The sequence below is a fragment of the Mus pahari genome, chromosome 21 (genome assembly GCF_900095145.1).
Source record: "Mus pahari chromosome 21, PAHARI_EIJ_v1.1, whole genome shotgun sequence".
NCBI classification, from domain to species: Eukaryota; Metazoa; Chordata; class Mammalia; order Rodentia; family Muridae; genus Mus; species Mus pahari.
The window spans coordinates 25,544,632-25,572,041 of NC_034610.1; the positions used below are offsets into that span (position 1 = coordinate 25,544,632).

General features: G+C 45.7%; 2 protein-coding genes across 2 annotated transcripts in view; both read right to left on the minus strand.

Moving 5' to 3' along the window:
- The window catches only part of Btbd9 (BTB domain containing 9), a 341,572-nt gene extending 335,993 nt beyond the window's left edge, over positions 1–5,579 (minus strand). Inside the window, exon 1 of the mRNA XM_021221073.2 lies at positions 5,250–5,579. The gene's annotated coding sequence lies outside the window, so the exon portion shown is untranslated. The remainder of the gene's footprint in view (positions 1–5,249) is intronic.
- Positions 5,580–22,243: 16,664 nt separating this feature from the next.
- Glo1 (glyoxalase I) overlaps positions 22,244–27,410 on the minus strand; it is a 19,984-nt gene continuing 14,817 nt past the window's right edge. Inside the window, exons 5-6 of the mRNA XM_021221413.1 lie at positions 26,368–26,457; positions 22,244–23,606 (exon numbers count right to left, since the gene is read on the minus strand). Of these exons, the coding sequence (XP_021077072.1) occupies positions 23,518–23,606; positions 26,368–26,457 (179 nt within the window). The 3' untranslated portion in view covers positions 22,244–23,517. The remainder of the gene's footprint in view (positions 23,607–26,367; positions 26,458–27,410) is intronic.

Consider the following 27,410-nt stretch of genomic DNA (forward strand, 5'->3'; position numbering starts at 1 on the left):
CATCTACATGTAGTTGATGGGAAACTTACAGGGAAAGGGCCTGGCTTTCTGTGTTTTACCAAGGCCTCCATGCTCTGCAGCTGCTTGCTCAAGTGTGGAAACTGTTCTCCAGCTGGAAGGGACCTAATCCTCAGTGCGACTGTGCTGAAATGGAGCATTTGTGACATAATAAAAGCAGGAGCCTCTGCTGCTACTGCAGGGCTGGGGCTCCCACACAAGGAGAAAGGGATAGACAAACACCACCCCTCACCACAGACTAGCATCTGACCTTGGACATCTCAACTTCTAGAACTCTGTTGTTTATAAACTCTTTAGTTTCTAGTATTTTTTCATGGAAACAGAAAGCAGACTGAGAGCTGGTCTGAGTTAAATAATGGTTCACTCACCTGCTTTCCCAAGTCCCACTCTTTGTCCTAACTTGAAGCCTCTGATTTTATGTAGTCAGACCATCTACTTCTATGTATGTCTATTGCTATTACTGTTCAACGTTTGTGTGCCAGGCACATTCTGCTATCACCAAGTACACAGTGCAATACTCCGTCTTCACAAGAGTGCTTTAATTCCAACAAAAAGCCAAGGATAAAAGACACTAATTTGAGACAAGGGCACTTAGCCAATAAATGGCACAGCAGTACCACAAGGATTTGGACTCGTATCCTCTCACCTCCAAGGGTCCCGAAGTTAGTGATTCACACTATACAGTTCCTGGTCTTCTCACCAAATCCGCAGAATTCTGACCTACCTACCTAGAAATCTGTCTATTGAAACTCCGCATATGCTCCTTAAAACTGCCAGCACCACGGCTTCTGTGCACTGTAGCCCACCCTCCTCTATTTTCTAATCAATGACATCACACTCACTCACCTGATCACCATAGGTCATCATCTTTAATGCGGCCCCTTCCTTCTACATACTTACAGTTGTAAACTTTTAGCAACTACAATGTTTCTGACCTCTATCCATCCCAGTTTTCTCTCTGAGACACCAGCGCGTCCCTGTCTCCCTACTCTACAGCGACGTATGTGAGACTACCGGTTGCTTCCTGGTGATGTGCTCAACCTACTTTCCTTGGCTTTCCGTTACCAAGTAAATGAACAGTGGATCTAGATGTTTTAGAATACAGTGGGCAAGATGTGGTGGCACCCCCTTTAATCCTAGTACTCAAGGCAGAGGCCGTCAGTCCAAGGCTAGCCTGGTCTACATAATGAGTCTGAGGACAACTAGGACTATAGGGACCCTGTCTAAAAGTAAAATAGATAAACAGAAGAATCGAATGGCGGACACCTAGATCCAGTCATAATTTGGCTCTCTTAATATATCTATCCTATCTCTACTGCCACAAATTAAGCTGGTAAGAAACAACTCAGGACATTTCCAAAAGAACCATTCAATTTTAATGTTCAGCAAAGACTGTCTACCTAGAGCATTGTCTTGCTCCTTACATACAGCAGAAATCTACTTAATCTGTGGGGATAAGGTCTATCCTCGTCTCTTCTAAATGTTTGACATCAATGTTTTTCAAGTGTGATCAATTCCTCTAGTAATTTATTAATTCTTAAAGTAATTAACTTATCAAAACATATGTCGGGCAGTGGTGGTGCACGCCTTTAATCCCAGCACTTGGGAAGCACAGGCAGGCGGATTTCTGAGTTCGAGGTCAGCCTGATCTACACAGTGAGTTCCAGGACAGCCAAGGCTGCACAGAGAAACCCTGTCTCGGAAAACAAAAACAAAAAACAAAACAAAACAAAACATATGACAGCTGGTGGTTTCCCATCTCTAATCGACACTTACATGTCAAAGGTATTAAAGTACCCATTCATCTATGTCCTCCTGACAGAATGAATATCTAGTCACGGCTAACACCTCATAAATATTTGCTGAGATGGTAAATAATGTAGCACTTGCCAGGTAACTCTACCCATCTCAGCAATTCAACCTCTGGCTTGCAAACCATTCCACAGAATTTTGTCTTTTGGGGTAGGGGTAGAGACAAGGGTGAAACAGAATCTCATGTGGCCCTGGCTAGCTTCAATTTACTGCTGCAGAAGATGATGCTGAGTCTGAGCGTCTCGCCTTTCCCTTCTGAGTGCTGAGATTACAAGTATGTGTCACTACAAAGAGCTCAAGAATCTTCTAATAACAAAGAACGTTACAGATGAGTTAATATTCTCCAGCAGAGTCTAATTACTGTCAGACCCTTCTGTCAGTGTCTGTTCGTACCTTTCTCCGGATAGACTCCCTTTCTAGCTAACATATTTGTACCTTTGTCACAGGATGGGCAGTTACTGTTTGGCAGGGCATTGTGAGAGATAATTGTGATGGAAACTGAGTATCATCAGATGACGATGTTGGTTACAGCACTTCTGTCAGTGTCCAGAACAGCAGCCTAAGCCCATCAGGCAGACTTTAGCGGCTGAAGGCATGCAATACTGACAGATCGGGATAACTGCGCAGGGATGAAACATTTATTCCAACTACTAAATGAAATCAAAGGATACAGAAATTTGATCCTAGCTCAGCCAGATATCCTTTAAGTAAAAATAACATTTATTTTTAGGCAGGGTTTGGTAGCTAGCACCTGTAATTCTAGTACTCAAGAAGCAGAGAAAGGAGAAAACTCTACAAAATAAGTTCTAGGCCAGCCAAGGATAAATGTAAAACCCTATCTCAAGAAACAAATAGGAGCCGGGCATGGTGGCGCACACCTTTAATCCCAGCACTTGGGAGGCAGAGGCAGGCAGATTTCTGAGTTCTAGGACAGCCTGGTCTACAGAGTGAGTTCCAGGACAGCCAGGGCTACACAGAGAAACCCTGTCTCGAAAAAACCAAAAAGAAAAAGAAGCAGGAGGAGGAAGAGGAAGAAGAGGAGGAGGAAGAGGAGGAGGAAGAGGAAGAAGAGGAAGAGGAGAAACAGATGTTTTAAAGGAATAACACTTGTAACAAATTCTTGTCTAAGCCTTTATTTTGATCCCACCCTACAGACATACTCTGCTCCAGTTGATTTTGCTGTTGCTGTGATAAAACCCTGATCAAAACGAACTTAGGAGAGGGGTTATTTTGATTACAGGCTAACTGTCCATCATCAAGAAAAGCAAAGGCAGGAACCTGGAGGCAGGAACCAGATGCTGTTTCCTGGCTTGCAGTCTCCTACAACCCAGGACAGCCTGCCATGGCCTAGCTCTGCAGGGCGTGGGTGGGCCCTCCTGTATCAATTATCAATTAAGAAAATGCCCCTCACACCACACACCCACTCCTGTGCAGGTCAACCTGACGGAAGCACTTCCTCAGTAGACGTTCCTTCTCCCCAGTGATTCTAGTTTTATCAAGTTGACAAAAACTAACCAGGATGGAGTCTACCCTAAAATTAATGGGATATCTGTAACACTTTTACAGCCACCCTGTAAAGCCTCTCTCCCCACTATTTCTGTACAAGGAACCTTTCTCTGCTCTAGTCACACAGGCCTCCTCAAAATATCCTTCTGCCATCCAATGACCAAATTAGCACTAACATTTCACCACAGGATTTAACTCTTTCCTAATTCCGATTTTACTCTCCGTTTAAAGGACAACCCTGTATCTGACCTCCTCCTGTGTAAACGTGTCCTATACTATAGCCCCACCTAATACTACTATCTCACTTCCTTCTGGGATTCTTTGACATATACATGATTTCTTTTCCTGACTAGACAGCTCATTCTTAAAAGAAAACAGGCTGGTCAGGGACCTCACTTGTGACCCCACAACCCTCTCACTAAGAGGCACAACTCTGGAAAGAGGGAGGCAGTTGCATTAACTATGTGAAAGGATGAAACTAAATGTTCCTCTTGTACTGATAAACCATGTCCTCAGAGTATGAAGCCGCATCAACCGTGAGGATATCTACCCAGGAAGCCGCATCAACCGTGAGGATATCTACCCGGGAAGCCGCATCAACCGTGAGGCTATCTACCCGGGAGCCGACAGTTTTCTAGGAGGCACAAGCAAAGGGAAAATAGGCAGCTCAGTCATGAAAGCTCGTAATAGGATAGCGGCTCCTGAGTGGGTTTCAGAGCAAACTTGACTGATTCCAAGACGTGAGAACTTCAGAGACCATACCTTACAGAGACTCCGTTATAAAACCGAATCTCCAGTTCTAGATTCTCGGTGGAAACTCTAAAGTTATGTCCCTCAGTTTTTAGGCATGATCAAATGTCAATGCTCCCTATCTTGTCACTCTCACTTGGCACTGCCTTTAACCGGTAACGGGAAAAATTCTTTCTTCCATTTGTCTCCATTTATTCCTCCTTAATAAACCACCACACACAACGGACCCAACAGAATCCTGTATACTGGCTGAGGGCCAGTTGCATCTTTTAACTCCAGTCTCACCATGCCAGCCCACGCGTGGAACACAATCTACATTTCCACCAGATAAATAACTGCCTGCACTGCTTCTGGGAAGAACACACACAAAAGGCAGGGCTGCCCTACCCGCAAGACCCTTGCAATGGTCCAAGCACAGCACGGTTCTGGGAAACAGATACAAGGGCAGATTTGAGTCTATGAGGAAGTAACAATACTGGATGGATATGGTCCCTTGGCTTTAAAAATGTGTACCAACACAGGATTTAATAATAATGATAATAATGATGATGGTGGTGGTGGTGGTGGTGATCAGAGGAGCACGTGGGCATGCACTCGAGGCATGGTCCAGGCAACAGGTTAGCCAACCGGCATCTTCACTGACAGGTCGCCTTCCCCAGATCGTGGGTGTGCCCGACGCTCACGCAGGCACAGAGTCTAACGATCTCCCTAACAACCCGCTCCTACTCCCAGACCCGCCAGGGTAGAGCCGACGGACCCCTTCGCGGTTTACCCCAAAACTTTGCGAACCCCAACCCCGAGGGTCCCCGTTTCCGCGTTTGTCAGGTTTGCACAGTCGGCGTCTCAGTGTGGACGCGCGGCTGCTGAGGAACGCGGGCTTCTCCCGCTTCAAATTCCTCAGGGTAAAGGAAACCGGCAGCGTCGCCCTGGAATCCAGTCACTTGTCCCTCGGCACCCCTCTCTCCGGCGTACCCCCCCCCCCGAGCGCCAGGCCCGGGAACTGACCCTCGTCAGCCCCCGTCCCCGCCCCCGGAACCAGCGGCCGAGGGGCGTGGAGCGGCGCGCGCGGGTCCGGCGGGGAGGGGGAGCGCGTCCCCGCGCCCCGGGCCCGCGCAGCAGGTGCGGCCAGGCCCCACCTCCCGCGAGCGGTCGGGGCGACTCACCCCGACGATGTTCCTCGGCGACCTAGACGCCGCCACACACGTCTCTTCCGCCAGCAGCGACCCCGCCTCGTGGCCACCGCCCCCTCGACCGCCGCCGTCGCCGCCTTCCTCGCCGCCGCCGTCGCGGCGCGCGCCCGCTTTCACGCACAGCGCCGTGGCCGCGCACGCGCTCTGCGCGCTGGCGTCACTTAGCAACGGCTCAACCGTGGGCCGGTAGGACCCAGGACTTCAGGGCCCCAGGTCGCCTCAGGCGGGCTCTTGCGGCGTGTTTCCCCACGTCGGAGCCACTGCCCCTCCTGAACTGGGCCCTGAGGGTGTGACCGCCCTGCCGACATCTGGCTCAGGGTGAGGCACGTCATCACGCGTCACTGAATAGCGTCATCGGTCGCGTCACTGCGTATGGGGAAGAGCCGGAGCGCCGGTTGGAGAAAGCCTCGTCCTTCTGCACTTCGTCGCTTGCCTGATGGACAGTCAGCTAACGTGCGAGAAAGCTGGACGAGGAGAATGAGCCAAGTGAGGCATTACCAGCATCAAGGTGCCATGAAGGCCAGGCCTGAAATACCACGACTCAGTTTTCTCCCGTAAGTGGGAAGACTGATACCCGACGTGCCGGCACTAGAAAGGGGTCAACTTAGGACGAAATAATGCGTGCGAGGCTGCGGGCGAACTGATCTCATTCGAACTGCTTATTTCAAGACCCTGACAACGCCGGGCATGATGGCACACGCCTTTAATCCCAGCACTTGCGAGGCAGAGGCAGGGGGATTTCTGAGTTCGAGGCCAGCCTGGTCTACAGAGTGAGTTCCAGGACAGCCAGGGCTACACAGAGAAACCCTGTCTCGAAAAAAACCAAAAAAAAAAAGAAGAAGAAGAAGAAGAAGAAGAAGCAGGCACTGTGGCCTTCGAAGCCATAGAAATTGGGTGGTAGGTCTGATCCTGGCCGAAACTGGAAAGTCGTCTCTCTTGAAAGTTACTTACCTGGGTGCGTGGGTTTGAAGGTGGAAGGCTTAATTCCAAGCAAAGACGACTTAAATGGGCAGTGAAAATGAACAGACACAGCAAGGGCTAGGTCTGGGCCAGTGAAGCCATCAGAGCCACATCCTAGGCGCTGGCGGTGGGGATGGAAACGCGGAGGCCAGCGCCGAGCGGGGGAATGAGTAGGTAGGCCAGGTTTCTAGCATAGTTGCTGAGACAGGTGGGAGTAACATTTAGCAAGACGGAAAGAAAGCTGCCTTTGTGTGTTAGTTACTAAATGGTAGTGGCATTCCTTACCGATGACATGGTAGAACGATGGAATGTGGATACGTTAGTTGGGTAAACAGTCTCTGCTCTCATCTTCCATGTGAAACGATATCCATCAATTTAATACATCTACTTTGCGATACAGGTGTCCCCAATTTACTTGTCCTTGGAGAATTGACTTCGGGATTGGTACATTTAAAAGAACAAAGGGGAAAGACTGAACTGGGAGATCTTTGAAGAAACAGAGCAAACCCTAGAGTTTAACATTAGGAAACTGCCCACAAGTGATACCCAATTCCAACTTTGTTGGTTGTGTTTTATAGAATAATGTTTCCCACCAAGACCCATCACCATAATCTGCAGATCTGTTCTGGAAGGTGACAGAAGGGAATTTGCAGACCTGGTTCAGTAAAGGTTATGAAGAGATTGCTCTGAAACTGGCCCGCTGTGCTAGGGACAATTGCATCAGAGTCAGAAAAGAAGCTTCCGAGAGAAGCTGGGGAGACTGCTTTGAAGCTACTGCCAGTCAGCCTTAAAAAACAGAACAAAGGACTACAGGCAGCCTAGAGAAGTTGGAAAGGGCAAGTGGCTGGGTTCTTGAATCTAGGGCTTGACCTCTAGAAGTGTAACAAGAATTGGCATAAGCCACACAGTTTCTACTAACTTGTCACAACAGCCATAAAAAAACAGTACAGCCGAGAAGACGACTGCTTCCCAGTGGGTTCTCCTTTATCTAGGAAGAGAGGACCATTGATCAGGCTGCCTCACAGATTGAGCACTATGATTATGGTCTGATGGAGGGGTCCTCCACATTTAGAGGAAAATATCAAACAGCCAAACTACCCAGGTCTGTGACTGATGAGAGAAGCTGAGGTTTGAAGGACATTAAGCCTAGGCATGGATGAGATCGGTCAAAGAAGAAAAAAAAAAACAGAAATGTAACCTCCACTTCTAGGTTAGACTCAGCTGCTGATAACAGCATCCATTAACAAATCCAAGTAATTTCACCAAACACTTGAGAACTAATATAAGAAGTGCCGAGCCCTGTCCAGACAATTATGACTATCACTCAGTTGCTCACAAAGTTCAGGAGAGGCACACACAGAGAGGGAGATATCTAGCTGCTTTGGTTTTGGGGGGTTTTGATTGGTGGGCTTTGGTTTGTGTTGTTAAGGTAATGGCATACTGCCAGGCAGTGGTGGCACACACCTTTAATCCCAGCACTGGGGAGGCAGAGGCAGGTAGATTTCTGTGTTTGAGGCCAGCCTAGTCTACAGAGTGAGTTCCAGGACAGCCAGGGCTACACAGAGAAACCCTGTCTTGAAAAAACAGAAAAAAAAAAAAAAAAGTACTGGCATACTATGGCAGACCAAGGTTTAGAGCCTAGGAACTTGGAAGTACTGAATTGATGTAAATGCTTTTTCTCCATACTGTTAATATACTATCCATGCATTACATCATTTACTCAGTGATGCTTCTTACCACATGCCAGGTACACGGTTCCTATACCTGTGCTGCCTCTGTTTCAATATGATGTAAGCATTACTAGTTTATATAGGTCTTGTAATGGCCTTTTGGGTAGGTAATATAAGTATTAATTATAATGCATATAAATCAAAAAGCTACATCACAGCTTACATAATTACTCAAGATCACAAAATTAGTAAGAGAGCCAGGTTCCCAATGCTACAACCCTGGAACTGTACCCATTCACACCATGTACTCCCGGGCGCTGGGGGGGGGTGGTGCTAGAAAACATGGCTTATACAACACAGCAATGTTTATGTTATAGGGCTTCTGTGTGTGATCCCACTCCACTCTTTTATATGAACACCAGAAAACTCTTTCCGAATTGTAAGTTACAAGTGTTAACCACCCTTGATAACCATTGTGTCTGTGATGTGAGTTATAAAACTGAATTATATAACCATGCTTCCTTCCCTCTTCATGTCCCCACCCTAAAGCCCTGAAGAACTGTGTTCTCTTGGCATTTGGAACTGAGTGGATTGGCGTGTATGTCTCTTGGTATTGGTCTGTTAGTCTCCCATCAATACCTTAACAAAAACATCTAAGATAACCATGTTTGTTCCAGCTCATGGTACTAGTGGTTTCAGTGTGGTAACAGCTGGCTCCCTTGTTTTAGGCCTGTGAAGTGTCAGAGTGCACATAGGAGCAAAATCACTCACCTCATGACCAGGAAGCCAAATGAAAAAAAAAAAAAGCCAGGATCCTGCAAGCCCCTTCAAGGACTCCCTTTTTAATGACTTGAGGTCCACCCACTAGGTCTCACATCTTGAAGGCTCCACTACCTCCAAATGATGCTCCTCATTTTATAAAGAATGTTATGGGGCCAGCCATATGGCTCAAGAGATAAAAGCACTTGCTCTTTAGCCTGATGAGCTGAGTTCAGTCCCAGGGAACCCACATGGTATCGAGAGCATATATATGGCACACAAAAAATAGGGTTTCAGAAGCTGTCCTCTGGGGGGCTGGAGAGATGGCTCAGTGGTCAAGAGCCCTGACTGCTTTTTCCAGAGGTCCTGAGTTCAATTCCCAGCAACCACATGGTGGCTCACAACCATCTGCAATGTGATCTGATGCCCTCTTCTGGTGTGGCTGAAGACAGCTACAGTGTACTCCTATACATGAAATAAATAAATCTTAAAAAAAAAAAAAGTTGTCCTCTGACCTCCAAACATGAGCTGCGGCATAAACATGGACGGACACACACACACACACACACAATTTTTAAAATATTCATGAGCCGGGCAGTGGTGGCGCACGCCTTTAATCCCAGCACTCGGGAGGCAGAGGCAGGCGGATTTCTGAGTTCGAGGCCATCCTGGTCTACAAATGTGAGTTCCAGGACAGCCAGGGCTATACAGAGAAACCCTGTCTCAAAAAACAAATTATATATATATATAATATATATATATATATATATATATATATATATATATATTTGTAACTTTTATTTCCCACAGTTAGATTCTGGGTAAGAACTGGTTCCAAGTTTGATGACTTTGAAAGTCCAGATTGAAAGATCATTGTCTAGACCAGAAAGCATTTCAGGTAGCATCAAAGAGCCAAGTTGTGTTCTTGTGTGTGTGTGTGTGTGTGTGTGTGTAAAATATATAACATGTGGGCTCTTTAGACGCATACTCCTCATGCCTTAGAAAAAAGAAAGTCTGCTTTTCTATATGCTGATGATATTTTGTTATGATGGAGTTTAATATTTGTAGTTGGCCTTGTCAGTAAGAATAAATGTAATTCCAAAACTACAAGTACATGGGTTTTTTTTTGTTTTGTTTTGTTTGTTTTGTTTTTTGGTTTTTCGAGACAGGGTTTCTCTGTGTAGCTCTGGCTGTCCTGGAACTCACTTTGTAGACCAGGCTGGCCTCGAACTCAGAAATCTGCTTGCCTCTGCCTCCCAAGTGCTAGGATCAAAGGCATGCGCCACCATGCCCGGCTACAAGTACATGTTTTAAGTTTAATTGGCTTGAATCCAGTAACTAATACTAGGCTAGTCTCCTCTTGTTTGTTTCGTTTGTGAGGCAGAGCCTCACTATGTAGCCCTGGCTGTCCTTAAACTCCCAGAGATCTATCTGCCTTCTGGGTGCTGGGATTAAAGGAATTGTGCCATCATGCCCTGCCTAAGGCTCATTTCTTTACCAAGGGATATACTTTGCCTGCAATACTTCTAGGTAATCAGTCATTTTGCAAATAGCCATACATCCCATAAGAGCCTGTTCAGATTTCCTTATAGTCTGGAGCGAGCGAGAGCGATGGCTCAGCTTTCGCAGAGGATCTGAGTTTGCTTCCCATTGCTCCTGGAGCAACTCACTGCCTGAAACACTGGCTCCGGGGGGTCCTGCACCCTCTTCTGCACACAGAACGTCTGTACCCACATACCCACACGGAGACACACACACACATACACACATACTAATGTTCTAATATGTTCACTAATACTTTCTGGAAAAAAAATTTAATCCAAATCTTTCATCATTCTCCAACTGAGCATTTCAGTGCTTAAATAGTTCAGGCAGATGGGTAATGTTCTATACCCCATTTAGCAGATTTCTGCCATGTGCTATAATAGAAGCATCCAGCATCGTCAGGCTTAAAATCTATCATTCTCTAAGTATTGACAACTAATGTGAACTTTCAAATAGAAAAGGAAAAATAATGTGTACTTTTATAGACAGTCTGCTCTGCTGGATCAAACTTGATGTTCTTGAACACTTTTTCTTATCGTTGGAAAGCTAGTTTTATGAAAATTCCTAGATTGCCTGTGTGCCACCCTCCCCAGCTACCACTATAGAGACAGGAATGGTCACATGGAGTGACTCACTCTTCACAGAAAGCTGCCAACCCCACCAGTCTGCCAAAATATTACTGATTTCTGAACAGTATTTACCTGTCTAGCCAAGCACACAATGCAGGCTGGTCCCACGGAAAACGTGCTTGCCCATATTGCCCTGAGTCCATGCTTGCCAACCTTCCCCCACCTACCTTCCATAAGTGTTACACCAATGTGTCAAGCATTGTGCCTCTGCAGAAGGAACAGCTTCCCAGAACCTATGAGCGTCTTTCCTGTATGACTTATGCTGCACTTGATGGCTTTGCATTCCCTACATGAAATCTCCCACAGGACAAAGCTCTTCCAAAGCTAAGCATCATCGTGAAGTGACTTAAGTAGCCGGCGTTGTTTTGTGGATGTGGAAACTGTGTGGCTTGATGGTTCCCTTTTCATCTTAGCTGCCCTGAAACTCTGAATCAGATTTATGTCTCTGGCCAGGAATGGTGCTCTGTGGAAGAGGATTTACTTTGGCTAATTAGAGACCCTGGGTTCAATGCCCAGGACCACAAAAAAAGATTTTAAAAATGAAATGACTAAGATTGAGTGCCCAGGGATGAAGTGGGAGCCTGCATATCTGCATTCTGGTTTCCTCCTGGTCCAAGCACGTTCGGGTTTTGCTCGCTCAGATTCATGTATAAAAGTTTGCAGTCTCTGTACTTGGAGCAGCCAACTCAAATTGTGTGGAGGAAAGAAATGGTGGATATACTTAGGATGGCTATCTAATGCACACAGTGTAGCCTATGCCCTCACTTCAGGCTGGGAAGGCCCTGTGTGTCTAATGACTTCTCCAGGGTCTAGTAAGAGCAAGAGGCCCGAGTTACCTGCAGAGAAGTTGCAACATTAGCTTAACTGCAGGATGCCACTGTTTTTGCCTTTCCTTCTGAAAGAGATAAGTGAGATCACAGAGAACAAGTCTCAAGTTCCCCAAGCCACTCAGTCGCTCTCATCTCTTTCAATGCTCTCTTCCAGTAGTCTTTGAATTTCAGGGAATAACTTTTTATATACCATAGTCTTTCTTATAACTCTGTTCTACCTCACAGATTAGTAATCTGATTGTGGGGCTGGAGAGATGGCTCAGCAGTTAAGAGCACCAACTGCTCTTCCAGATGTCCTGAGTTCAAATCCCAGCAACCACATGGTGGCTCACAACCATCCTCATCCTGACGCTCTCTTCTGGAGTGTCTGAAGACAGTTACTACAGTGTAATTACATATAATAAATAAATAAATCTTTAAAAAAATCTGATTATGTTCTGTAGTAAATGTTTCCACCTGTGCATTGTAACAAAAAGTAGATGAAAGATTAAAAAAATCATATTTTTTGTGGTTATTTTTTTTTTTTTTGGTTTTTCGAGACAGGGTTTCTCTGTATAGCCCTGGCTGTCCTGGAACTCTGTAGACCAGGCTGGCCTTGAACTCAGAAATTCGCCTGCCTCTGCCTCCCGAGTGCTGGGATTAAAGGCGTGCGCCACCACGCCCGGCTAGTTTGGTTTTTTGAGACGGGGTTTCTCTGTGTAACCCTAGCTATCCTGGAACTCACTCTGTAGACCAGGTTGACCTCAAACTCAGAAATCCGCCTGCCTCTTCTCTGCCTCCTGAGCACTGGGATCCAAGGTGTGACCACTGCTGCCTGGCTTCATTGTTGCCTTAACATATCTTTAATCTTTGGATAGGTAATGGTAAGGTTGGTTGGACATGATGGCTGTTCTTAGGCACTGTCCTCAGAGAGCAGTTACCTCACTGGCTTAATGGTTTAATCCTGAAATTATCATTCAGTTACTAAAGCAGCTTATGAGGGGCAACAATTGTAGCCTACCATAATGTTATGTATATAGCAAGAACCTTACAAAATCAGCGACTGCCTCAGCTTTCCTATTGGCGCTTTTCATTTGCAGGTCACTCTGAGCTAGATATAGGGGGTGCGGGGGTGGAGATGGGGGTTCCAGCTTCAAGGCCTGGAGTGTAAGCATTTATCCTCAGTCTCTAGCTATATTTGAAGAGCTCACCAGCTACTGTATTAGAATGTGCACACATGGAATGTTTGGGTTGCAGAACGTTCTGTTGGATTGTGCCAGTCTAGAAACCATATGAGAATCGAACAGTTAAGGCAGAGTGGCTGATGTACAAATGAATGACTTGTTTAGTAGAAAATATTAAAATCACTGAGGTTATTGAGTTCCTGGATAAAAATCACCTACAGCCTTCATTTTTTTTTAAATTTAATTTTATTTTATTTTTGTTTTTGTTTTGTTTTTTGAGACAGGGTTTCTCTGTATAGCCCTGGCTGTCCTGGAACTCACTGTGTAGACCAGGCTGGCCTCGAACTCAGAAATCCGCCTGCCTCTGCCTCCTGAGTGCTGGGATTAAAGGCGTGCGCCACCACGCCCAGCTAGCCTTCATATTTTTAATAAGCTTTATGCAGCACAGTAGCTGGACAGCTTCCTAACTAGAATCTACTTTCCTATCAATAACCCTGTTATTAATATTTTCTATGTTCCATCTGGACTCCTCTTAACACCAATTGGGCAGCCCGCAGTGCCACATCTTTATGGCTCAGCTAACCCGTGGTGGTTTCTTTCTCCCCTCCTGCCTGTTCTTCTCCCTCCTCAGCTTCCTAAGTCTTCAAAACCTCAACCCCCACCTCTGTCTATTCTGCCCGGCTATTAGCTGTCAGCATTTTTATTTAACAATCACAATTAACTGGGGTCGGGGGCTCTAGGTGTCTTACTTGCTGACTCGTCTTTGGGGCAACCAATCTTGGGGGCTTCAAATTCACATCAGAACACAAGCAGCTTCAGGATAACCCACGACAGGCTTGGACTCTTGGATGCCCAGTGCCAGACGTTGTCTTTGAAGCGTTCTGAGAAAGTCTCCTTTTGTTGTTTGACAAACATGTACAGGTAGCCCTAATGTAAGACATACATATGCAACCCTGAGGAAGATCAATGTAGGGTTGTATTTAGATGTGAATGGAAAATGTCCAAAAGATTATGTCCAAATTTCATAGAGTGAAATTAAGAACTCACTGAAGAAAAGGAGTCTTTTCTAAAACCTTTGACAGGAAAAAAAAAAGTGCTAAGGCAAAGGTTCCAAACAATGGAACCAAGTGTGCTTTGCATAAAATAGAAAAATGCAGATTGCCAAAGAGTATGAAGAAGCGAAGCATTCTCTCTCACTTGTCTTCTGCGATATTCAATCAAATGGGAATTCCTATGGCTTTGTTGGAAAATAATCTGCTAGTACACACACACACACACACACACACACACACACACACTGAGGATATATTTACTATGACACTAGATGCGTTTAAGAAAAAGTGGGAGCCTCTCAAGGGTTGCTCAGTATGAAAGTAAGCTGAGTGAGTTCTGAAACATCTTACGGAGTGCCTTCAGTAAGAGACATGCACATAGACTAAACCATAAAGATGCAACTTGCACATTAGCACAGAGGGAAAGGTGAGCCCCTCCCTCGGTCTCCAGAGCTGCTGGGCTCACAGGCATGCTTACCACACTTGACTCATAGCTCTGCTTCTCAGTGTGTGGCTCAAGAGCATCTGCACACAGGAGTTCTTTATTAATGCATGTTTTAACTAAATCAGACCCTCTGAAACCTGTGGAAGAAAGCCTACTTACTCAGCTCAGGCCGAAGGCCAAAAGTCTCTTTCAACAAACCGCTGTGGTTTAGACCTAGAAAGCCTTGCAAAACCCCACGCATCAAAGGCTTCATCCCTTGTGCAGCAACATAAAGAGGGGGCCGTGGAAGGAATCCGATCCAAGACCTCTGACCTACTAATGGATCGGTCTATTTATAGACACAGCTTACTGAGTTTGGAGAATAGATTTTTATTATAAAATTGAGGTCTGTCTTTGCTTCTCAGCTATCAAGAGACAAAACACTCTCCTTACCATAGGCCCAGAACATCCAGGCCGAATGACCACAGACTGAAGCCATCTCTCAGGTTAGAGAGATGGCCCAGCAAGGCATTCCTCACCACAGGCCCAGAACAACCAGGCTGAGTGACCACATACTGAAAACTATGAAACCATCTCCGGGGTTAGAGAGATGGCCCAGCAGTTACAGAACACTTTCTGCTTTTGCAGAAGACCAGAGTTGAGTTCCCAGGACCCACATTAGACAGCTCACAAGCCCCTGTAACTGCAGCTCCAGGCTATCCACCACTCGACTATGGCCTTCACAGACACCTACACACATGCACATATACATATGTATACATAAATAGAAACCAGCCCTTCCTCATAAATTATCTCTTTTTGGTAGTGTATTTTATGCTGACACAATGCTGATGAAGTCCTGTACCTCTATGGCTTTTCTGTTTGTTTTTTCTAATAGCTTTACTGAGATGAGTCTGTTTGAAGAGTACAGTTTAGTGGATTTTAGTGTGTTCACAAACCTTTGCAAGCATCTCATCCTACTTAAAACTTTTCAATGCAACAAAAAATCCAGTTCCCATTGTCAGCACCCCCACTCCTCATCTCCAGCCCCAGGCAAGAAGGAATGTGCCTCGGTCCCTGTAGATTGCCTGCTCTAGCCATTTCGTAGGAGCAGAATCACACAGCCTCCTCAGTGACTGCCTGCTTTCATGCCGTGTGCCGTTTCCTCTGAGGGTTACGATGAAACGCCAGCATCTGAAAGGGGCTGCTTTGGGGTAGAGATAGAAAGGGAGCAGTCAGAGTGTGACAGACCAAGGACATGAAAAGAAGATCAGGAGATAGAAAAGAGGCGTGAGACCAGAAGGGCATACAAATGGCAAAAGTGAAAGGCGGCTCTCCATGTGGGAAAATAAGCTTATCAGTCTTGTTCCCTAAGTCTAGGAAGACTAACACACAGAGGCCAAATAGTACTGTGCATTCATTATATGTCTTCGTTTGCTCTGCCTAAGTTACAGCTATAATCTTTTCATCTCCTTAAATTATCTGTATCAAAGAGATGATAGGGTAAGGCCATGAAGGTGGAAGAGATGGCCAAAGAAAGAAGAGCCCATGTGGGAGGGCAGTGCCCATGTGAAGGGGCAGTGCTGAAGACAGAGTAGTAAAGGAATAGTTTCTATTCGAGGAGCAGGGTGCACAAAGGTTCACATTCGCTCCAGGCTTCCGAGCCCCCGCTCCCTGTGAGGAAGAATCTCCGTAGATCCACCTTCAGTGATGGAGTCAAGATCTGCCTGGAGTCAGCTCCCTTTTCATCTCACCCTGCATTAAAAAAGAAGAGAACCTGGGGACAGAACAGCCAGGGAAGTCAGAACTAACAATCACAGGTCCCTTCATGGACACAAAGGTAAAGGCATGTGAAGGAAGGCCAGGTGTGTGCACATGTCAGGTTCACGAATGCCAATCAGAGGGCAACTTCCCACAGTGTGTGCTCCAGGTTATCTGGCCTGCCAGCTTCCGGGCCATCCGCCTGTCTCTACCTCCCATCTCACCACGGGAGTGTTGGGATTAAGGATGTGTGCGACCACATCCACCTTCTTTTTCTTTTCTTTTCTTTTTTTTTTTTTTCAAATGTGGGTTGCAGCTTGCATGGTTAGTGCTTTAAGCCTCTTAGTTGTCTCCCTGGTTCCTAAAACAATGTTCTTCTAATGATAGGATGTGTGTTCTCCAGTCGCTAACAATCGTCCGGGGTAAGGAGATTTCAGCATGAATGACGGCAGTAGTGAGAGGAGGGGTGGCAGGGACCACAGGTAGGACAGGACCGGACACATGGACCATGGTCCTTGGTTCTAGCCTACAGTGTTCCTCTTCTCACTCTTCCTCCACTTAGGATAGCTCCCTTTGGGGGAAGACTGTAATTTTTAATTAAAGTCTAACAAGAACGGTAAGGCACACAAATACAACATGTGTACCCTAGTAAAAAGGAAAAACTGGAACCTTGCAGTACCCCTCCCCCAAAGCCCCTGGGCTTCCAGTTACTGCCATTTCCTCTTCCCTATGGTGACTATTTCTCCTGACTTGAAATTTTGGTTCTTCAGAGAGGTTAGCATGGGGGGGGGGAGGTAGTTTATGAACTGGCAGAAAAGCTGTCGATTGGCGATAGCGCAATCTCTGAAACACATCCATTCATGATGAGGACATCTGCGTCACTGGGAGTTTAGCAGTGGCTCTGAATTCCCTGGAGCTGAAAGTAGGGCGCACCGTGATGTAACTAAGCTGCTTAACCCTATAGAAAGAAAAGTCACACTGTAACAGATGATTAGCAAAGTCATAGGGGCCACTGATGGACAGAGTCATGAGAGAGCTGGGAGAACATGGACCATAAGGGGAAAGCCAATATCTCGCTCACTCTAAACTCTCAAAAGAAATGGGTAATGGAAGGATCCAAAACTGATCCAAAACTTAAAAACGCTTACCCAATGGGCTGGAGAGATGGCTCAGCAGGTAAGAGCACTGGCTGCTCTTCCAGAGGTCCTCAGTTCAATTCCTAGCAACCACATGGCAGCTCGCAACCATCAGTAATAGGATCTGATGCCCTCTCTGGTATGCATGAAGACATCATACTAATATACATAAATAGATCTATAAAAAAGAGAAAAGAAATGCTTACCAGATCTCAACACTTAAGCTTGTTTTCAGATTGAGAATCCACTGAGTGTCTGCCAGGAAGACTGACCCTGGTATGATTTCCCCAGACAGTTCTCATTAACCAGGGATCCCATTCAGTGCTCCTGCTCTGGCTCCTACCCACCCACAGTTCTGGTGCTTCCTGTTCCAACAACTCTAGGTGCTGCTAACCCACAGATTTGTGGAGATCACTGACAACTAGGACTACCATCCTCGAGGTGCAGTCCGTGACTGAGCAGCCACATCAGTACCACCTTGGAACTTGATAGACATGCTTATCATAAGGCTGTGGATGTGGCGTGGTGGTCAGGGTACCTGTTAGACAACCTTGAGAACCTATGGCTGGGATCCCCGGAACCCATGTGGAAGAGCCTGGTGCAGTAGCACATGTCATCTGTCACCCCGATACTGAGCATGGCTGGAGAGAGGTGGATCCTAGGGGCTCCATGGCCAGCAGTCTAGCTCAAATGATCAAGTCCAGATTCATCTGTAGACTGTTTTTGAAAAAAACTGAAGGTGTAGCAATGGAAGAGATATCCCAATGTCTGCCTCTGGCCTCCACACATTCTTTTTTTCTCCCACTCTCTGCCACACACACACACACACACACACACACACACACACACACACACACTTAAACACACACACACACACACACACAATCACAGCAACTACTTATTCACATATTCATTTTAGGACCCTCTGCTGGCCTATTCCATCAATGGGGTCTAGACACCCATGTTTCAATAAACTCCAAGTGATTCTGACACACGTCCAATTCTTGAGATCCACAAATGTCCATCCGACGCTAGAAACTGCCACTGATAGACCCACATAGGGTGGTTAGTATTGATTTCAAACCTAGTTTACTCCTATTGATATTTTTGCTCACTACTGTCCTGTCTGTTCTTCTTCTGCAGATCATAATTTTTCTCAACACTGCGACTGTGTTGTATCCCCAGCCTTGTTCTACATAGACATTTAATATGATTTTGTGCCCCCAATCATGCTCTGCACACTCCATTAAATCTTTATATCGTTACATGACACAATGCCAAAAACATTAACTCACCTCCCTGCATGTCTTGGTAACTCATGGCCCATATCCATTCAAGCAGCTAGACCATGCCCCTCACCTCCTCTCCACAGTGCCAGACAGGAACTTTGAAGCTTTGACCTGGGAGGGGAATCAGGAAGGACAGCCCTAAAGATCAATGGGTCCCTAGGTAGAGACTTGGTCTTCCTGAAGCTCACTGAGAAAAAGGAGAAATCACGGCCCTGAGATGTAGGCCGCCTGTTGATCTGTAAGGGCTTGTCTTTGGCTTCTGGACACAGCTTGTGGAGGTCAGCAGTACACTTGGGGTGTCAGAGCTGAGAGGGGTGTGCCTAGGAGACTATAGTTTTAAAATACAAAATGAACATTAGCCAAAAAAAGAAAAGAAAAAGAACACTGCTTCAGAATGAACAGAGTGAGCAGTGGATGAGAAAGTGCTGCCTTTCATGACTGTTTTCTACCTAACTTGTTTCAGCTTTTTTTGTTTGTTTTGTTGGTTTTTCACGACAGGGTTTCTCTGTGTAGCCCTGACTGTCCTGGAACTCACTCTGTAGACCAGGCTGGTCTTCAACTCAGGAATCTGCCTGCCTCTGCCTCCCAAGTGCTGAGATGAAAGGTGTGTGCCACCACACCCGGCTTCCTTTTTTTTTTTTTTTTTTTTTTTTCTTTTCTTTTCTTTTCTTTTCTTTTCTTTTTTTTTTTTTTTTCTTTTCTTTTTTTTCTCCTACTATAAAAAAGTAATGCAAGCAACAAGCTGCATTTAGAAATTAAAACCACTGAATATTGTCTAGGATGTAGAAAACCACAGCATTAGCCAAATAAATAGATCATCTAAAAGCCTTTAAACTCTTAAAGCCTATATTATAAATCGAATGCATATATATATATATATATATATGTATATATATTTGAGAATTATGTTTACTCTGTGTGTGTGTTCATGAGTATAGAGCCTAGAAAAAGATGCCAAATCTAAAAAGGTTGATGTGAGCCACCCAACACGGGTGCTGGAAACTCAACTCAGGTCCTCTGCAAGAGCAGCCACTGCTCTTAGCCCCGTCTTCAGCCCTAATGTGTATTTTGATGACATCTATGAGGTACCTATTTTATTATAGCTCTAAAAGTCCTAGGTATTAGCATTTTAAAAATATTCTGTAATATGCTAACATCAGTAGGTCTCATTTTGGGGGGAAGGGGCGGTTCGAGAAAGGATTTATCTATGTAGCCCTTGGCTGTCCTGGAACTTGCTCTGTAGACCCTGCTGACCTCGATCTGCCTGCCTCTGCTCCCCGCGCCTCGCCCCCACCCCGCCCCCGAGCACTGGGATTGGAAGACATGCACCCCACCACCTGGACACTAGGCCTCGGATTTATGCACTTGCTGTAATTTCTCTTAACTAGTGACTGGATTGAGCTGAGTCATCACTTCCTCCGTCGAAGGGCTGCCTGGTTAAGCAGAGCTAACTGTCACTAGCTGGCTATTCTGCGTCGTCCGGGTTACTGTTTCCTTGGAGTTACTGCTCAACTGTCCGTTACTAACGTGTTCCATTAGTTGCCTCGCAATTCTAAGTATGCAATTTAGCAAAACACTACGTAAAACACTGTATAGAAGGGCTCCCGAAGGCAAATGGCTCAGATACGTCGCTGCTGACCAGAGGTGAAAAATCCCCGCTGTCCGGTGCAGGAAACCATCGAAGTGAAGACTCGCTCATTCGTTCCCTTGGAAACGCTATCAAGACCCAGTCCACTTTGAAGACGCTAGAATCAGAAATCTTAAGAAAGACCAGTGGTTCAGCGGAGCAGTACTGACCCCTAGGGGTCATTCTGGAAATGTGTGGGGGCCATTTTCAGTTGGTTTGACTTAGTGGTATTTAGTGGACGAGGATATTGGTTGGTGTGATGTCATTCAAGTTGGCATTTAGTCTAGGCTCCGCCCCCAGTTACCTGGCAACAGCCAGGCGTGCCTGACTCACTATAAGGGGATGCTGGCCCCCTCTTCTCTCCTCCCCTTGCTCTCTTCCCCTCCCCCCTCTCCACCTGCTCATGACGCTTCAGTTTGGGGTTTCACATAGTTAATTTTCCTCTGAAGAGAACAGTGTAGAAAAGGAGGTGGCCAGAGAATAAGTTTACAGGAGAGAAACTGACAAGCATAAGCTCAGCAGGCCATGAGTTATGTTAGTGACACATCTTGCTGGGTACAATGGCCTCAGGATGAGGGCATTTCAACTCCCACTTAAAGACACAAAACCTCATTTCAGCATGTCACCACACTAAGTCAGAAACCCCCCAACTGGGAAATGGTCTGATAAATAAGTAACATTGCATAAAACCGTTGGTCTTGCAGGGCGGTGGTGGCACACGCCTTTAATCCCAGCATTTGGGAGGCAGAGGCAGGCAGATTTCTGAGTTCGAGGCCAGCCTGGTCTACAGAGTGAGTTCCAGGACAGTCAGGGCTACACAGAGAAACCCTGTCTCGAAAAAAACCAAAACAAACAAAACAAAATAAACCTGTTGGTCTTCCAGAACATAAGGAGATCAATTTGGCTGCAGAACCTTGGAAAACGCTTTCAACCCTTAGACAAGCAAGGGATCCCAGGCTACTTCCTTTCATAGGCCGTTTTTAATGGACACACAGCACTGACTGGCCTTAGCCATCTGTGATCATATATATGTCAAGTGAGGGGATGAACAAGCTGTAGGCATCAGTTCTTGCAGGCCAACTCTGCAGTGTGTGCTTTTTTGGGCCTTCCCATGCTTCTAACAGCATCGAGAACAAAGGTCCCTCCAGAGCCAAGTTGTCAAGGTCTGTGTACTATGCTACCGGACAACTCTGGGGTCCTTCAAAATTCAACTCTGACTAGGCCTACTCCCCAAAATGGTACTCGGAAATGAGCTCCTACAAGGCAGTTCACTCAGGTGGAGCCTCCTGGAATGGGATGCATGTTGTGGTAAACTTCTGCCCTTCGAAGACACAGTGCCTGTCCACAACTCAGGAGGACCCTTGCCAGATACTGCAAAGGCTGCTGCTTTATATAAGAAGTCACAGCCTCCTGCAGTGTGAAAAGGAAATATTCACATCACCTAGTCTAGGGTATTTTTGTACAAGAGCCTAATAATGAACAAACTATAGTCAAAATGCTGCATTGGGAAGCCAGAGTGGTTGTCCAGCCACTGGCTCTTTACGTGACTTGCAGTAAGAGTTCCAGCTCAGGTGCACACATCTGCAGCCTCCCTGCAACCTCCAGGTGACTGTGCCAGTAGAGGACTGTCTCCCCTGAACAGCAGCAAGGTCCCCAACCCCCCAGCCTATTCTACCCACCGCCACTTCCCAGGTAAGTGTATTTGCAAGTGCACTGTCCCAACTCCTGCCAAACCTGGCCACATACATCCTTTTCAATGCATAGAGAAGCAAACTTAAGGAATGAGGATTATGTCCTGGCAAGATTCACCTAGCAAGTACTTCCCACCCCTAGAAATACGGTTCAAATTGTCAGATGAATTGGGTAGGTCCAGTATTAGAATCCCATTTGGCGACCCCAGCACTGGACATTTGAAACTGGTCCTCCTAAATCCCTGTGACCCACCTTTTGATATCTGGTCTTTCTCCTGAATGTATTTCATTCCCCCAATCTTTTGGTTTGGCATTTTCTTTCCCACACGTTTTCATAGAAGCTACCCGGCTTAGTCTGTACGGAATCATGCGTATCCCTGGTTCAGCACTGAAGACCAGCCTTTTACACAGAGGGACTTGCTGCCCAGAACTTTATGTATTAAACAGCGTTAGCTTTATTTCAGCCTATGATGTGTTTAAACTGCTCACATAAATCACAAAGTGCCCATAACTGTGTAGCTCTTGGCATTGCCCACTCGCGTCTTCCACCACAGCAGGCAGGAAACTTCGCTGCAGTCTGACCTCAGATTGGGTTTTGTCCTCTAGCCATTGAGTCTCCAAATCACCTCTGAGAATCCATTAATCCTCAGTCAGCAGGGAAGACCACAGAGCTAATAATGCCTGACATCTGACTTAGCACTGAACGCAACATCCTACGTGATTACAAGCATCCTGAAGACCATGGGGTGGGGAAGACTCCCTCCAAGTAATGTGGGGCTCACTCACAGGTGTCCCCTAGAGTAGTGTTTTACTATCGACCTCTCTGCTTTTTTCTCTGCGGTATTCAAGCCTGAGTGCGAGCAGAGAGCACAGGCCAGACTCTCGGCAGGTTCCTCAGCGGGTCAGGAGGTACTGTGAGGCATAACCCAGCTACTAGAAATGCTGACCGCCCAAGCCTTCAGACCCATCAGGTTGTTTTGTCTGTCTAGCTGCTTGCTGTCTCACGGGGTAACCACAGTATTCATTATTTACATAAAGGATGCTACAGCATAGCCCATAGTCTAATTCCTTCCTCCTCCACATTCCCAGAAAAGTCGAATTAGTCCTTGAATTCTGAAAGTACTTTATACATACATACAAAAAAAAAAAAAAATTAGTATTTCTATCCGTGTCCTTGTCGGCATGATTCCGAATTGCTCTCAGGAGTACCTTCTCTTTTGTAAGATAAACACTATGCTGTTTGAAGTACACACAAAAAAATCTCATTTTTGTTCACTGCTCTGTACTTCCCACTATGGAAAGTTATTTCGGAGGAACAGAAACCCCAGAAGGTAACAGACCCCAAAAGAAACATTTGAAACAAAATTTAAAATGATGAATCAGAAACAGACTTGAACAGTCTTTAAGAGACAGGCAGTAGCAACTGTGGTCTCTAAAGGGAACTGTTCTAATTATTATCTTAAATGTAAAGTCACACAACTTTGTCAAGGTCATAAGATAAATTGCTACTTGAAAATTAGGTGGGTAAAACAGAGGGGAGATTTTTAAAAACCCACTGAATCAGAACAATGAAAAGGGTTTCAGAAGGATTTGAACTGGAGCAGAGACCCGTCAGTCCCCAACGCTTCCGGTCGCCGCAGCATCTTGAATCACGCTATTTCTTGTCCACGCTGTCCCCACACCTCAAAGGCACATTCTCCCGGATCTAAATAATCGTTGCTATTTTGTTAGGATTCAGAATCTCAATCCAGTAGCCGTCAGGGTCTTGAATGAATGCCAGTCCTTTCATTTTCCCTGTATAATGAAAACTTTTCATTACTAGAAAGCACATTAAAAAAAAAAAAAAAAATCAAACACGTTCTCATTACAATGTATTTGCACTTGAATAAAATACGCTGTTGATAGCTTTCACTCTAAAAGGTTTGTGTCACGGAAGCACAGTTATCCCAGTGCCTAGAATGTGACCTACCAGAACCTGGGAACAGCTCTATTAAGTACCCAGCCCTTGCCTCACTTTGAGGTCACCATGTCACCAATCACAGAAATGATTTAGGAAGGAAGAGAAGATAGAAAGATGCTCAAGGGAGCAGGCAACGTGGCCTCTTTGCACAACTGAGACACCGGCAGCTTGGGTCACGCAAACCCTATTAAACAATATACTGTGGTAACCTGTCAATCAGACTGTGGCTCCTGGGGATTGTAACCAAAATGGAGTTGTTCACTTAGACGTGGATGTGCCCTGAGAGATTGATTTATTTGGGGACTAAGATGCTGAACTAATTTGACTCTTGTGTCTGCCTCCTGATCCCAAGGTCAAGGAATACAGGGCAAAACAGGGAAACACAGCTAAGCAAGCTCCAGGGTGCTCCAGGATGACGGCTAAGGAGGAACGGGTGAGCACGGCCTGCCGACTTAACCTGATCCATACAGAGGCTAGTTTAGTCAGAACTTGAGCTCTGAACGTGTGGCTGAGCGAGAATAAACAGGATGTTTGTTTCTGCCCCGCCCCCAAGGTAATCATTGCCAGCCCTCACACTGGGAAGGCCTCTGCTGCTGATTCCCAGGAGCCCTCAAGAGAGAAGGGGGACGAAATGCTTGTCTAATGAGGAAGTCAGAAAGAATGAACCTGCTAACTTCAGTATCCCCCCACATACCCCCCCAAACACACACACACACGCGCGCGCACACACACACACACACACACACACACACACACACACACACATCCAAGGCCAGGTATGAAGACAGCGACAGCAGACCTGTCTCCACAAACGCTGCTTTGCCCTGAGGGGGAAATGCCTCTGTTGAGAAGAGCTGTCATTTCCAGTAGGCAGGAAACCCAGCCCAGGGCTCATCCAGCCTGTCTTCCTGAGATCAGGGGAATCCTTGGGGACTAGTCTCTTCTGCCAGTCACGTGGCCTGGTGGATTACAGCAGCTTACAGTTGTTGGAAAAAAATAGCTCAGAGGCAAAACTAACATAATCCAAGAACATAATTAAATATACAATTGAGCATAGTTACATATTTAAAAACAAAAACAAGACAGTGGATTATTTGAATTGTCCATGAATAGTAGGACAATGGGCAAAGGGCTATTATACAGATGTGATGAGCACTATGAACTATCACAGTGTTAACAAGACCAAGAAAATGTTAGGGAGCCAAGGGATGAGAACAGTAGCAATGGCTGTACAAATCAGGGAGCCCAGGCTTCAGTGAAAGACAGTGCCGTTAGAGAACACTAGGGAGGAGGCCTGCGCATGCGCAATACACACACAGACAGGGACAAAGAAGAAAACTCAGAATAGATACATTTGAGGGTTAAAGTAACTGGTAAACCAAAAGTCTCCAGAAAAAAACACTATAAAGTGCAAAGGAACATCAGCATCCAGACGGCAGATTTATCAAGGATTCAGTGTTTTCAGAGTGAGGGACAATGAACCTGGTATTCTCAGCAGAAGGGATCTCTCTGTGCCTGGTTCATTCATCAGTCTCAGAAATCAATCCCCACAAAACTTTAGGAAAGGGTCCTGGTGGAGATGCTAAGACAGGGAAATGTGAAAGATGCTTCAAGGGAGAAACGGAGGAAAGGAGGCTCAAAGAACCGCACTATATTATCTTTGAAAAAAATGTGAAGACCAAAGAAAAAGACGACAATCCAGGAAACCAGGCCAGGTACCAGCAGCCGATGTGAGCAGAGGGCAGGCAGCTTTCTCACTGAAAAGATCCCACAGCAAGTGATTTACTTGAAACAATTTTATTCAAATGTTTCATTTATTTCTCTCTGGGTTTTTGTGTGGTTGGTTGGTTGGTCTGGGACCTTTTGTTTATTTTTTTGGTGCTGGGGGCTGCTCCATGACCACAGTACATGCTAGGTAAGGGCTCTGCCGATGATCTACTTAACTGTTCCAACTCATGGGCTGTCTCACACTGAGCAACTGAGTGCGGTGGTGCACAATAAAAACACTAGGAAGGCTGAAACTGGCATTCCAAGTCCATGGGCAGCCTGGGCCACACAGCAAGAACACACTTCCAAAGTTAAAAATAAACATAATAATAATAATAATAATAGACATAAGAACAGATCTAAGTATATAAAACTGAGACATATAAATACAACAGTATTCGGATATATGCTACCTTAAGACACATACCCAGACATAAGCATGTATATATAGTATAAAAGAAAGAAAAATACCAGCTATTCACTAAAGTAACCTGGCAAAGTTACATTAATAACAAAATACACATCACAGAACTCATTTAGGAGCAACTAGTTACACCCTGAAATTCTGAAAGCTGGAAGCCAATGAGAGAGTGGGGATAGGGAAGGGGGTGGGTTCTTGTTGCTCTCTACATCCTGTGTCTGGTCCCTGGTGAAGCCGCACAGCACAATGCGCTCTCTACATCCTCTAAGGAGAGCTAGGCTTGCCCCTAGGCCTGCTGGAAAGGGCTTCCTGTTCCTGGAGCCCAGTCAGCATGACCTCGGCAGCCATGTAGAGGTGTTAGCCAATCTCAGCTGTGCACTCGGTGAGAGAGAAGCGGGCTCACTCACCGTCATCCGGCTTCTTTACAAACTTGACACCTAGTTCTTCAAATCTCTTGCAGGCACTGTAGACATCAGGAACGGCAATCCCGATGTGACCTTTGGTGGATGGCATTCCCCCCAAAAAACAGCACGGGAAGAAGTGTTACAAGAGTGTCTCAAATGGCTTCCACAACTTACTTCAAAACACAAGGCCCTTGAGAACAGATTTAAGTGGTTCAAAATCTATATATTTTAAGAACCAACCACAGTCTGGCTAGCTGGTTACTAGCTGGTTACTAGCTGGTTACTAGCTGGGTGCGCTGACATGGTTGCTTTGAATTGTTATTTTAAATAAGTCAGTACTGGCTAATGTATAGTTTAACCTGTTTATAACAACAATCTATAACAAAAAAGTTATTTACCCGTGTTTAATGGGTTAACTGTTGGCATTCACTACATTACCCAACTGAAGTTTTATTATGCCATCTTGACAGGATGCATATTGTAGAAGTATTCTGTGTGTAATGAGTATTTTGCCTGTGTGTACATACATGCACTATGTGTGTGCTGATGTCTGATGGGGTCAGAAGAGGCCATCAGAGTCCCTGGAACTAGAATCCTGGATGTCTGTAAACCACAGTGTGGGTACTGGGAACCAAGCCTGGGTCTGCTACAAGAACAGCAAGCGTTCTTAACCACTGCAGCATCCCTCTGTCCCTTGACACTACCAGAAAATGACTGACCACAGTTCCCACTGTTTTTAACCAAACACTTTCCGAGAGGGAGAGGGAGATGGAGGTACAGTCTAGTGGCAGAAAGCCTGCCCAGCATGTGCAAGGCCGTGGGCTCTAACCCTGGAAGGTTTACTGGAAACATAATACTGTGGCTTTACTGTATAATATTATGTTTAGACTAATACCAACATAACTGCTAAATAAGATTGGCAAAATATAAAAATATCCACATCCCTAATAAGCTATACTTGAAAATTAGATCATTCAGCCGGGTGTGGTGGCACACGCCTTTAATCCCAGCACTTGGGAGGCAGAGGCAGGCGGATTTCTGAGTTC